This window comes from Portunus trituberculatus, chromosome 36 (genome assembly GCF_017591435.1).
Source record: "Portunus trituberculatus isolate SZX2019 chromosome 36, ASM1759143v1, whole genome shotgun sequence".
Lineage (NCBI taxonomy): Eukaryota > Metazoa > Arthropoda > Malacostraca > Decapoda > Portunidae > Portunus > Portunus trituberculatus.
In genome coordinates, this window is record NC_059290.1 from 4,948,995 (window position 1) to 4,963,503 (window position 14,509).

The following is a 14,509-nucleotide window of genomic DNA, read 5'->3' on the forward strand; positions in this document are numbered from 1 at the left end:
ATACAATATCTGGATTTTCTTTATTTATGTAATCTCTTAATTCTAGTTTACTTGATAAAACCCCGTCTATGTTCGTATACATCATTTTTAGTCTTTTGCCTTTATCATTTTTAGTTAAACTTGTTCCACTTTTTTCTCTTCCTTCTCGTTTATATACCATTTCCTTATCCTGTCTCCTAGAATTCTCCAAAAAAAAATGCCTTTTTTTCCTCTTCTGACCTTTCATTATTCTTTTCCCTTACTGCTGCTGTTAGTGTGTGTGTGTGTGTGTGTGTGTGTGTGTGTGTGTATTTACCTAATTTACCTAATTGTAACATACGGGAAAAGAGCTATGCTCGTACTGTCCCGTCTCCATATCTACTAATGTCCAGTTTTTTCTTAAAATCATGAATATTCCTTGCGTTGACCTGTGTGTGTGTGTGTGTGTGTGTGTGTGTGTGTGTGTGTATTTATCTAGTTGTATTGTACAGGGTTCAAGTGGGGCTCATGTTTCCATGTCCCCATTTATCTATTTTTTTTCTTAAAGTTATGCACATTATGTGCTGTAGCATCTTCATTATTCAATGCATTCCACTTCTCCATCGTTCTGTGTGGAAAACTGTATTTTCCAATATCCTTCACACACTGTCTCATCCTGATCTTCTTTACATGTCCTCTTGCCCTTCCATCTTCTGTCACCAGCACACTGACACTGACCCTTGTTGCACTCTGCTTGTTACTTTAATCCAAGATGAGTATGTATCTCTGATCACAGTTCTTATCTCCCTCTTCTTCAAATAGTCTTTTGTACATTGTAGCAAAGTTCCTCGCAATCCTCCTATGTTCTCTAGTTTCCAAAATATTCTTCCATGAGGGACTTTATCAAAAGCCTTTTTTTTTTTATATATCCAGTTATATTGTGTCCACCCATCCATCTCTGTTTTCCTGTCTTGCAATAACTCAAGTATAAGCTTAATAAGTTTGATACACATGATCTCCCTGTCCTGAACCCAAATTGTCTGTTCGATATGACTTGTTCCTCTTTTATATATTCAAACCATTTTTCTTTGATAATTATTTCACACAATTTCCCCAAAACACTTGTAAGTGACTGGTCTGCAGTTTAGTGGTTCAGTTGCCTTTGTACCTTTGAATATTACATTGGCTCTCTTCCATTCTAATGGAACTTTCCCTGCATTTATTGAACTTTTAATTATTTCCCAAATTGGATCCAGTAGTTGCTCTTTACATTCTTTTAACACCCAGCCTGATACACCATCTGGCCCCATTGCTTCTCTGACATCCAACTTATCCAATAATCTTCCTATGTTCTCCTTGTGCACTATGATCTCCTGTAATCCTTGGCTATGCAATGTCTTATTAAGTTATATGAAATCTTCTGCAGTGAACATTGTTTTGAAGCTCTCATTCATTATTTCACACATTTCCCTCTGTTTGGTATGTCTTCCCTCCTTTAATTATTTTATCTATTTTTTCGTTATTCTTCATTTTGTCATTTATGAATTTGTAGAAAAGTTTGGGCTCGTCTTTGCTTTTATTTACCATATCTTTCTCAAAGTTTCTTTCTTCCTCTCTCCTTACTCTAATATATTCATTTCTCACATCCCTATATTGCCGTCGATTTTTGTCATTACTCTGTTTTATGAGTTTCTTCCAAGCTTTACCTTTTATCTTTTTAGCTTCTATGCTTCTAGTATTGTACCAAGCATGTATTTTTTCTTAACTCTATAAAAAGGGGTGTGTGTGTGTGTGTATTTACTTAGTTGTAGTTTTATGCTCGTGTGGCCCCGTCTCCATATCTACACTTATCCAATCTTACTTTAAAAGTATGCACACTTGTTGTAGACACTACTTCTTCATTTAAACTGTTCCACATCTCAATACATCTTTGTGGGAAACTATATTTTTTAACATCTCTCAGACATCTTCCTTTTCTCAGCTTTTTACTATGCGATCTTGTGCTTCGAATGCCATATTCTTCTCTCAGGATCAGTTTCTCATTATCCACTTGATCCATTCTGTTAATCAATTTATAAACTTGTATCAGATCCCCTCTCTTCCTTCTTTGTTCCAGGGTTGGTAGATCCATAGCCTTTAGTCTCTCCTCATATGTCATCCCTTTAAATTCTGGAACCATTCTTGTAGCCATTTTTTGTAGTCTCCAATTTCCTTATGTGTTTCTTTTTATGGGGGATCCACACAACTGCATATTCCAATTTAGATCTTATTATAGTACTTATCAATTTCTTCATCATTTCTTTGTCCATATAGTGAAATGCTAATAAAATATTCCTTAGCAAATTATGTCTCTGAAAATTCTATCAATATGGCTTACCGGTTGATTGTTTTCTTCCATCGTCACTCCCAAGTCCTTTTCCTTCTTTACTTTTTCTAGTTCTACTCCATCTCCCATCTTATAGATTCCCACTGGTCGTCTTTCACTTTTTTCCATTTCTATGACATGGCTTTTGTCCACATTGAATTCCATCTCCCATTTTATACTCCATTTCCAGATCTTGTTTAAATCTTTCTGCAGTATTTCACAATCCTCTTTTCGTTTTATGACTCTGCACAGTTTCGCATCGTCTGCAAACAGATTTATGTAGCTGTTCACTCCCTCTGGCATGTCGTTTATATATATGAGAAAAAATATTGGTGCCAATACTGACCCCTGTGGCACTCCGCTGTCTAGTGCTCTCTACTTGGACTTCATATCTTTAACTACCGTCCTTATTTCTCTCCCCCTCAAGTAATTTTCCGTCCATCTCAATGTGCTTCCTTTTAAGCCACCCTTCTCCTCTAACTTCCATAGTAATCTTTCATGTGGCACTTTATCAAACGCCTTTTTTAAATCTAAATAAATGCAGTCAGTCCATCCCTCTCTCTCTTGTACTTTATCAACTATTCTAGAGTAGAAACTCAATAAATTTGTTACACACGACCGACCTTTTCTAAAACCAAATCATCTATTTGATAATAATTTGTTGTCTTCAAGAAACTCAATCCATTGTTTCTTTATTACTCTTTCACACATCTTGCATATTACACTAGTTAGTGATACCGGTCTGTAATTTAAAGGTTCTTCCTTCCTTCCACTCTTATATATGGGAACCACCTCAGCTCTTTTCCATTCTACTGGTACTGTTCCATTTGTGTGTGTATTTACCTAGTTGTATTTGCTTAGTTGAATTGTACAGTGTTCGAGCGGGGCTCATAGTGTCTTGTCTCCATATCTCCATTAATCTAGTTTTTCTTTAAAGTTATGCACACTATGTACTGCGACAATTTCCTTATCCAATACAATGTGTGTGTGTGTGTGTATTACAGGGCCCAAGCTAAGCTCTCTGTGTCCTGCCTCTTTGGCCACTCCTGTCATATCTCTCTTTCATCTGATTGACACACACTGCGTCAACGACATCACTGCTCAGTTTATTCCACTTATCAATACTACGATGCGGGAAACTGTACTTTCTCACGTCATTTAGACAGATGTCTTTTATTAGTTTTTTCCCATGTCCTCGGAGATGATTTCTTGTGGTCACCTTTATCAACTCTTTCTCCAATATGTCAATCTTGTTCACCAATTTATACATAGTTATCATGTCTCCCCTTGTTCTTCTCTCTTCTAATGTGGTCAGCCCCAGTTCCCTCAGCCTTTCCTCATAGTCTAACCCCCTGAGTCCTGGTACCATCCTTTTTGCCAGCCTCTGTACCCTTTCCACCTTCTTCACATTTTTCTTCATATACGGTGACCAGACACAAGCTGCATATTCTAACTGGGGTCTTATTAAAGTGCATAGTATCATCTTCATCATTCCTTCATCTAGGTAGTGGAATGCAAGACCAATATTTTGAAGCATGTTATATGTTTTCCAAAATATCTTGTTAATGTGTTTCTCCGGTGACAAGGTGTTTTGCACGGTTACTCCTAAGTCTTTCTCCTCATTGGTCTCTTCAATTTTCTCATCACCCAGCCTGTAATCTCTGTTTGGTCTGTATCTACTTCTTCCCATTTTCATAACATGGCTCTTGTTTATATTAAATTCCATCTGCCACTCTTTACTCCACTCATATATTTTATCAAGATCTTCCTGTAACTTGTTACAATCTTCCACATTCTTTACTCTCCTCATAATTTTAGTATCGTCCATGAACATATTCATGTAACTGTCAATTCCTACTGGCATATCATTAACATAAATCAAAAACATGATGGGACCAAGCACTGACCCTTGTGGAACTCCACTGGTTACCTTTTTCCACTCGGACTTCTTTCCTTTCACCACTGTTCTCATTTCTCTTCCCACTAAGTAATTTTCCATCCATTTTGCTAGTTTATCACTTACTCCTCCAATCTTCTTTAGTTTCCACATCAGTCTATTGTGTGGCACTTTATCAAAGGCCTTTCTCAAGTCCAGGTAAATAGCATCCACCCATCCCTCTCTATGTTGTAATATGTCAGTCACTCTTGAATAAAAACATAATAAATTGGATACGCACGATCTTCCTTTTCTAAAACCAAACTGCCTTTCACTCAGAATGTTTTCACTTTCTAGATACTCACTCCACTTTGCTTTAATTACTTCTTCACATACCTTGCACAATATACTAGTCAACAATACTGGTCTGTAATTTAACGGTTCCATTCTACTTCCATTCTTATATGTAGGCACAACGTCAGCTCTTTCCCACTCTTTCGGGACTATTCCTGTTCGTATGGAGGTTTCCACAATATCAAATATGGGGTTCAACATTCTTTCAGGAACCTCCCAGATACGCCATCAGGCCCCATTGATTTATTAATATCCAAGTTACTTATAATTTTCCTTATATCTTCTTTAGTAACCATGATGTCCTGCATTTGCTTTATTTCCATAGGCCTTCCTTCAGTAAAATGCTCCTCCTTTGTAAACACTTTGCAAAAGTTGTCGTTCAATATTTCAGCTATATCTCTAGCATCCTCATATACTTTTTCCCCATCTTTTACTTTTTCTATTGTCTCCCTTTTATTTAGTTTTCCATTTATGAATTTGTAAAACATTTTAGGGTCACTATCACAGTTTTCCACCACTCTCTGTTCATATTCCTTTTGTGCTGTTCTCCTTACTTCAACATATCTATTCCTTGCTGTTTTGTAGATTTCTCTTGATAATACTTCACTGTTTTTCTTAAGTTTCTTCCATGCCTTTTCTTTGTTCTTTTTTGCTTCTTCACAATTTCTATTAAACACACTGTGTGTGTGTGTGTAATTCACTGTTTGATCTGCTGCAGTCTCTGACGAGACAGCCAGACGTTACCCTACAGAACGAACTCAGAGCTCATTATTTCCGATCTTCAGATAGGCCTGAGACCAGGCACACACCACACACCAGGACAACAAGGTCACAACTCCTCGATTTACATCCCGTACCTACTCACTGCTAGGTGAACAGGGGCTACACGTCAAAGGAGACACACCCAAATATCTCCACCCAGTCGGGGAATCGAACCCCGATCCTCTGGCTTGTGAAGCCAGCGCTCTAACCACTGAGCTACCGGGCCGTGTGTGTGTGTGTGTGTGTGTGTGTGTGTAACTTGGTGCATATAGTTTTGTGTGAAGGACAAGAGTTATCTTTAACCTGCCCCCTTGTGTTATGAAACAAAGAGAAACATTATGTGAGGTCACACTGGCTTTAATAATAAGTTCACAGAATCCAGTACACATAGGAGTAATTATAAGTTTGGCATAAGTTAGGGTTCATACAGAGTTGTTCATTCAGATCCATTAGTTTTCATGACACTTAGAGACTATCAACTTTGTTGTCATAGCCTCCTGTCCCTTCCAGAATAAGGATGCAGGGGTGAGCCGAACAGTTCCTCAACCGTTCAACCTTACCGAGTCCAGGAGGAGGAATGCAGAGGAGCCAAGCAAGTTTGTTTCTGTTGCTGAGCTGAATCTCAAGTTTCACACCAAGACACCTCAGAGGTTTAGGACCAAGAGAGCTGGAAGTAAGTGAAATTGTCTTGTTGAAAGAAAGTGTTAGTAAGATTAATAAATTGGATACAAAGAATGCAATAGAAAATGTATTATGTACCTTGAAAGGTAACATACATATATAACCTGTGATATTTAAAAAGAAAATTATATTTTGACTTCAACAAGGGTGAGCAACTTTTCAACCCAGCACCCCCTTTACATAAGATGGAGAATACAGGCAACCCCTGCTTAACGAAGGAGTTACGTTCCTAAAAACCCTTCGTTAAGCGAACCGATTATAACAAGTTTAATCCCTGACTTGAACTTCCATTGAGAGTAAACAAAGCAAGAATGTATCATAGTACAGGGAAAGGTTTAATGAAAGTAAAAATTATGAAGTTAAACATTTAGACAATTTAATATGTCATTATAATGTACACTAATGTATGTATGTACGTAACTTTATAATGATGATCTTAAATTTATGAAGGTAGAGAGAGTGAAATGGGAAAGACACTAACTGGCAACCTGTGGAATGTAAACAAAGGGCGCATCATTGTATCACATACAAAACGTATATACCACATTTCCACAAGGCTTTCCATTTTATCCATTGTAGAGTCACGAGTTCAGGTGGTTCTTTTAGCTTACAAGGAAGAAAGGTCTTACCAGCCTTCTTGATAGAGTCTGCTGACTTGAAAATAGTAGAGACAGATGAAGTCAAGATGGTGGCGAGCAATGCTATTAGTTTTCTCGCCTCATGTCTGTGAATAATATCCAGCTTCACTTCGAGAGTAAGAGACTTCCTGGTCTTCTTAGCAACGCTAGGCTACATTGCAGGGCGTTTTGGTGGTAAGTTGAGCAAGGGAAGATGAGCTGCTGCTGGCACTGTTATTGTTTTGAACAGGGGGAGTGAGTGGTGTGTGTTTTGTCCACGAGAGGTGCTGGTGTATTCAAAAGCCTGTCAGCTTGCGTGATATGGTGGGGCTTTCAAACTTGGAAAAAATTACCTGGATAAAAGATTGTTAAAGCGAGTTTAGTGTTCGTTAAACGAGCAGATGGTGCTAAATAAAACCTTCGTTGTAGCGAAATTTTGTTATGTAAACCTTCGTTAAGCGGGGGTTGCCTGTACTAATACTAAAGATAGCATGTGGTGTGAGAGGAAATAAATCCTCATTTCTTAAAGAGACCAGCCACTAGCACTTGTTATATTGCATTATTGCATTTCTCGTTCACTTGCATGCCTTTGTTTCTCTTGTTTTTTGGATACTGTTTTGATTAAGTAGGAAATGAGTTGTAAATATATTGTGTATTTTGGTACAGTGTTCTTTCCATTTCCTTTTGATGGCTGTAGTGTGGGAAAAAATTTGCATTAGCATTGTGTGAGATAGAAAGACATCATGCTTGCATTGAACTAAAGTCGTAGTGATGGGCTAAATGTCATCATTGTTTTTGTTATTGTTGCAGGTGAAGTACAACATGATGACATTAAGAGAGTCAAGTGTAATACTTTGGGGGTCACCGTGCCCCACACACCACAGCTCACCACCAAAAGCCGCACTCGGGTAGTGAACTATCTCTCACAGGAGCAGATGGAGATGAAAGCATTTGATGATGCTCAGAAGTAAGTGTGGCAACTCTTGCCTCTTGGAGAGAGATATGTGTCTCAGATTTATGTGCTGCCGTGGTACAGTGGAGCCATGCATGCTTTGGGGTCCAAGCGCACGGGTTCGAATCCTGTCCACGGTCCGAGTGTAGGTTGGGCTTCCTAGCAGGTGGGCTTTGAGATAGGAGATACCCCAAAAAAGTACCCCCTATAGCCCATAAATTCCTGTGAAAAGCCCACATGGTATAAATAAAAAAATAATAATAATTATTATATATTTTTTATTAAGTGAATGGTTATGTTGGACGATGGGGGGAAGAAGTGCTACAACTGGCAAGGGTGAATGACCAATGGGTGAAGGACTATGCAAGGTACAGAGGAGAAGAACAATCTGTGTTTGACCTGCTGTTAATGAATAAAAAAAGAGTTTTGTCCAACCATTAGATATCATAGCCTGATGGGGAAAAGTGATGTTGTGATTTTGAAGTTGGATTGGAAGATTGGGAAATATTGAAATGCAAAGAAGGTTACAAACAAGGAAAATAGAATCACACCAAAAAAATTTGAAGGATCAAGTAAATACTTTGGTAATAGTAATTGGAAGGAAATCATACAGGGCAAAACAGTGCAGGAGAAATATCAAATATTTCTAGAAAAATACAATGAGGTTGTGAAGAGGTATGTTCCTGTACACAGAGTAAAGGAGAGCAAACACATATGTTGTAATGCTACATGTGTAAGAACTAAGAAGAGTAAGGATGTAGCTTGAAAGAAATTAACCCCTTCCTAGTGGCAGGGCAGATGAGTGAACTACCAAATAAAAAATTGTCTATATGTAGACTCTACCGATTTTTATCCATACGTCTGAATATAGATTCCCATCAATTGGTTACTCCAGATTGAGATCTATATATAGGCTGCCACAAAACTGAACAAACAATTGAATCTATATATAGACTCTGCCACAAAACTGAGCAAGTGACATCTATATATAGACTCTGCCACAACACTGAACAAACAATTGAATCTTTATGTAAGTGTTGTTTGTGTTTGATTGGTGATAATGTATGTCACTATGTTTGTAAAAATGTTTTAGACTCACATCCAGGATGTGTGACCTGGATGTAATTTACTTCCAATTTTCTTTATATTTTTCACATACGTACTTGTTTTGTACCTTTTCATTTTTAGGCAACATTGTTGGGGTTTGATACAGTTCTTTCTCAGACATGATAGGCTAATAATAAAAATAAGTATAAAAAATGCAAAATTTTTCAGTATTAGCTTATGTGCTTAGCACATCCACCATTAACAAGCAAAAGCGGTGACCAGCCTTAAGAGGCCATGTTGACTGGTGTTTGGGTATTTGAGATGCCAAATAATTATTGATTTTATGAGTTTTGTTACTTGTAAGAAATCATCTATGTATAGACCATGCATCTATATTTATAGATGATCAGACAAAAAGTCCCTTTTTCAAAACGTATATATATAGATCCTCCACTGGGAAGGGATTAAAGAAGCAACAAAATGAGAACAATAGGAAGCAATATAAAGAGGCACAAAATGAATATGTTAGAGTAAGAAGGGAGGAAAAGAGAAAGTCTGAAAGGGATGTAGTAAAGAGATGTGAAGTGGAATTTTACAAGTATATAAATGGAAAGATGACGAACAGAGAGACCATCGATGAGTTAATTAAGGGAAACTAGGATATATGAAAAAACGGAAGAAGTGAGTGAACTTATGAATGAGAGCTTTAGATCTGTATTTAATTTAGAAAGAGATTTCATAGAACCAAAGAATGAAGTGACACAGAAAGTGTTAAGGAATGTTATGGTGCATAAACAGAAAATGAGCAAATTATTAGAAAACGTGGATGTTAGAAAAGCAATGGGGCTTGAGAGTGTTTGGATGGACGCTGAAAGAATTTAGAGAACAGCTTGTGGAACCAAATTAGGATGTAATCAGCAGCTCTTTGATGGGAATAGTATATACCAAGGCAGTGGAAAAGAGCAAATATAGTGCTTATATACAAAGGAGGAAAAAGACCAAGCCCCTTAATTATAGACCAGTGCCAGTGAAATGGGTGGAATATCTGGAGGAAAATGAAATTATAGATAACTCCCAGTTTGGTTTTTAGAAAAAGAAGATTGTCTATAACAAAATTACTAAGTTTCTATATAAGATGAGGTACAAGGATGAGATGAATGGGTCAACACTGTATTTTGATATCAGAAAGGCTTTTGACAAAGTACCACATAAAAGACTTATGGAGAATAGAAAACATAGGAGGAATACAAGGACATATTTTAAGTTGAAGTTGAGCTCTGAGCTCACTCCTTAATGGAGAAGGGTGGCTGCGTGACTATTGGGTGACTGTGGTGAATTACACTGCATTTCCTAGGTGTCAGGATTTAGTTGCTTGTTTGGATCTTCCTGAGTTATACTAGTTATTCCCATTTATTAACTATGACTATAAGTTACTATATGTTAAATTATTTTGCAGACATACCTTCAAGGCCAGGCCGGTGAACAAGAAAGTCTTAGAAGCACCCTCCCTTGGTATGAGTGTGAGCAAGAGGCTTCCAACTGTGCCAGAGCCATTCAACATCACAGACACAAAGAAAGTATGTTGCTTAATCTTTAGTTACAATTACAAGGACTGAAGGTTGCATATATATATATATATATATATATATATATATATATATATATATATATATATATATATATATATATATATATATACAGTAAGGTCCCGAGTTACGTCAGAGTTACGTTCCTGAAACATGACGTAAGTCGATTTTGTACACAACTCGAGTTTTTGTACTTTCAAAGCATATTATCAAATTTTCAACCAATAATTTTTATGGTTATTCAGGTAAGTAAAAGGTTATATTGTTATATTGGTATATTATTTACAACTATGTAGGAATATATTGATTAGGGCCACGAACACGAAGGACTGCAGGTTGCCGAGAGGGGCGGCCTGAGGCCGCCAGGAGGGTGGGCAGGTCGAATGTTGTGACGCCCAGGGCAGACAGCTGGGAGCTTTGTGGAGTGCGGTAGGAGTAGAAGCGTTATATAAGTAAAAGGTTATGTTGTTATATTATTTACAAGTATGTAGGAATATGAAACACAAGCTTGTTTTTGTTGTTGATTAGGGCCGTGAACGCGAAGGACTGCATGTTGCCAGAGGGGTGGACGCTTGAGGCCGCCAGGAGGGTGGGCAGGTCGAATGTTGTGACGCCCAGGGTGGACAGCTGGGAGCATAGTGCAGTGCGGTGGGAGTAGAAGCGTGGGCAGCGGGGCAGGAAATGCAATAGGAAAGGGCAATAGGGATCAGCAGACAAGCGCAGATGGTGCAAGTGAGCTGCGAGTGTCGTGTGGCCCAGGCGAAGGCTCCGGAGTTGTTATTGTTGTGATAGGTGCGTGAGCCCTCAAGGTCGTCAATCTCCCCGTTGTCATGGTAACGGGCTTCCCATTTTCTTCTTCACTCCCTTACACACAGCTGCTGCCTCCCTTCTCATGTCTTTTAATTATGTCCACTTTTTCTTGTACCGTAATGGTTTTTCCTTTTTCTTAGCATCACTGCTATCACTCAGGAGTTTTTATTTATTTATTTATTTTTTTTTGGTGCCATTGAGCAAGATACTAAGATAGTCAGCAAACGCAGATGTAGGAACACTCTTGCCAGGGGCGACGGTGTGGTGGAACTGAGGTACGTAGAGTGTTATTGTATTCAAGCATGAGGTGGGCAGTGTGGTGGATAACCACTAGTGACGCCTGGCGGCCAACAATAACAAGAAACCCCGCGCTTTACGATTTATAAATTTTCAATTTTTAAAATCTTAAATTGCCTTATAGTGGACTGACGTAAGTGCGAGTTTGACGTAACTCGAGACCGATGTAACCCGGGACCTTACTGTATATATATATATATATATATATATATATATATATATATATATATATATATATATATATATATATATATATATATATATATATATATATACAGTCAGCGCCCAAAGTGATGGCGCGAAACATCCTGCGCCATAATTTTCGGCGGGAATCAAACCACCCCCTAGCAACAAGGATCAAATCCGCCAATTTTGTTGGCGCGTAAATAGTGGGTTCATACACGTGACCTTGAGCAGCTGATGAAGTGTAACTGTCTCAGTGTGAGGCATTACTTTATACAGGCTGGGTATGTCTGAGTGTCTATGTTGCACCATGTGTTTTCTTACAAAGTTTGCATTGCTAACCTATCTTGTGCGTAGCAATGGGGCCAAGGAAGGAGCTGACAAAAGATCAAATTGCAGCTATAAGTACCCTGAGCCAAGTAGGAAAAGGAAATAAAGAAATTGCTGCTATCACGGGTGTTACACTCCGTAGTGTGCAGCGTTGACTAAAAATGCAGGGACGCAGGAGGGAGTGTCCCGCCGCCTTCTGAGAAGAAGAGGACTGGGAGGCCTCGTGTCACATCTACGAGGACCCTGAAGATACTGAAGCGTCAAGTGGACAATGAACCACGCATCAGTGCCAAAGAACTCAAGGAAAAGAACCCTAGGCTCCTTCAGGAAGTCTCAGTGCGAACAATTCAGAAACGCCTTCGTGACGACCTAAAATTCCGGTATCGTGCACCACGAAATAAACCCATTTTAACAGCGGTACAAAAGAAGAAAAGGCAGTTGTTTTGCCGTAAACATTTAGCATGGGATCCAGAGAAGTGGAAAACAGTTCTCTGGTCTGATGAGGCAACTTTTACAGTGACTGGCAACCGAGGAGGGAAAGTTAGGCTATGTCCTGGCTCAGATCCTTACCTCCCTAAGTACACTGAGGGAACTGTAAAACACCCAGGAAATGTTATGGTATGGGGAGCATTTGGGTATCATGGCACTGGGACATTGGTAGTGTTGCCAAAAAATGTCACTATTAACAAAGATCGCTATCTTGAGCTTCTTGCTGAACACCTTGAGGACTGTTTCACTAAATGCAACAGTGAAATATTTATGCAAGACGGTGCACCAGCTCACACCGCCAAATTGATCAAAAATTGGTTTGACTGGGTCAACATTGAATACATCAAAGATTGGCCAGGTAATAGCCCTGATTAAAACCCGATAGAGAACATCTGGAGTTTGATAAAGCGCCGCTTACGTGGCCGTGACACCTCCACAGTGGAAAAACTTGTCAACCACATCCAGGAGATTTGGGAAAACCTGGAGCCTTCATTCCTACAAAACCTGGCTTTATCTGTTCCAAAACGTTTACAGAGTTGCCTGAAGAGGCATGGTAACCCAACCAAGTACTAGAGGAAAGATAAATACCATGAAAATAACTTACTTTCTATTTTTCTTTTGTTGCGAAGCGAAAAAACATGCTGCGCCATCACTTTCGGCGCTGACTGTGTATATATATATATATATATATATATATATATATATATATATATATATATATATATATATTTATTTATTTATTTATTTATTTATTTATTTATATATATATATATATATATATATATATATATATATATATATATATATATATATATATATATATATATATATATATATATATATATATATATATATATATATATATATATATATATATATATATATATATATATATATATATATATATATATATATATATATATATATATATATATATATATATATATATATATATATATATATATATATATATATATATATATATATATATATATATATATATATATATATATATATATATATATATATATATATATATATATATATATATATATATATATATATATATATATATATATATATATATATATATATATATATATATATATATATATATATATATATATATATATATATATATATATATATATATATATATATATATATATATAGGCGTGATTCAGGCAAGTACGCCATCACAAGTTTGCTGTGTTATATAAATTTTTACCAATTTGTAGGCGAGACAGAGGATAGACATGCATTTCCATTGGTAGATAAGTACTGTAGTAACATTTTACAATGCATGACAATACTGAGATTTGTTATTTTTGTATTTTTCTTGGCTTAGATAAGAGGGCAAGGTTCAGCTGGCATGATGGAGGTGGATGAGGAGGGAGTGGTGACACTGTGTTTCTGACCTAGAAGTTGAATTTGATGACTATGCCGACACCAGTGAGGAAGAAATAGATCTAGACGACTTAGCTGTCAGGGAAGTAGAAAGTGACGATGATTCTGCTACTGTCACAGCAAGCAGTGGCAGTGATAGTAGTGATGGTGAGGCAAGCCAGTCAGCTGATGCGTCGTCTGCACAGACTGTGCAGACAGAAGGGTGGGCGTCAGTGCAAGGTGATGTTGGGCCTCCTCCTGTTCCTTTTACAGGAGCCAGTGGACTCAAACATCCACCCAAGAGTGATGCCATGCCTACTGAGTATTTCAGAATGTATTTTACTAGTGATATAATAGACAAGATGGTCATGGAAACGAACAGATATGCAGAACAGTGGATTCATGAAAATGCCACGTACCTACGTGAAAAGCCGAGGTCTTTGGTCCATTTATGGATCAAACAAGGTAAGAGAGCCAGGAGAGTTTATGACTTTTAGCAGTCATAATGAATATAGGACTAATTAGGAAACCAACTCTCAGATCATACTGGGACTGTTCTAACACTAGTCAGTCAACTCCCTGGTTCAGTGCTCACCTCAGCAGGGAAAGGTTTGAGCTGCTGCTAAAGTTTATTCATTTCAATGACAACAGAAAAATGCCTCCAAAAGAAGACCCTGCTTATCAGTTATACAAAATCCAACCCCTTATAGATCATTTTCAGAAAGTGTTCAAGGATAATTTTATCCCAGGATGCAAAATTTCTATTGATGAAAACATCATTGGGGTCCGGGGTAAAACCCCTAATTTGAGGCAGTA

General features: G+C 37.6%; 1 protein-coding gene across 1 annotated transcript in view; it reads left to right on the top strand.

The window, feature by feature from the left end:
- LOC123513676 (targeting protein for Xklp2-like) overlaps nt 1–14,509 on the top strand; it is a 68,302-nt gene that overhangs the window by 10,604 nt on the left and 43,189 nt on the right. Inside the window, exons 6-8 of the mRNA XM_045271014.1 lie at nt 5,826–5,988; nt 7,424–7,580; nt 10,069–10,189. Of these exons, the coding sequence (XP_045126949.1) occupies nt 5,826–5,988; nt 7,424–7,580; nt 10,069–10,189 (441 nt within the window). The remainder of the gene's footprint in view (nt 1–5,825; nt 5,989–7,423; nt 7,581–10,068; nt 10,190–14,509) is intronic.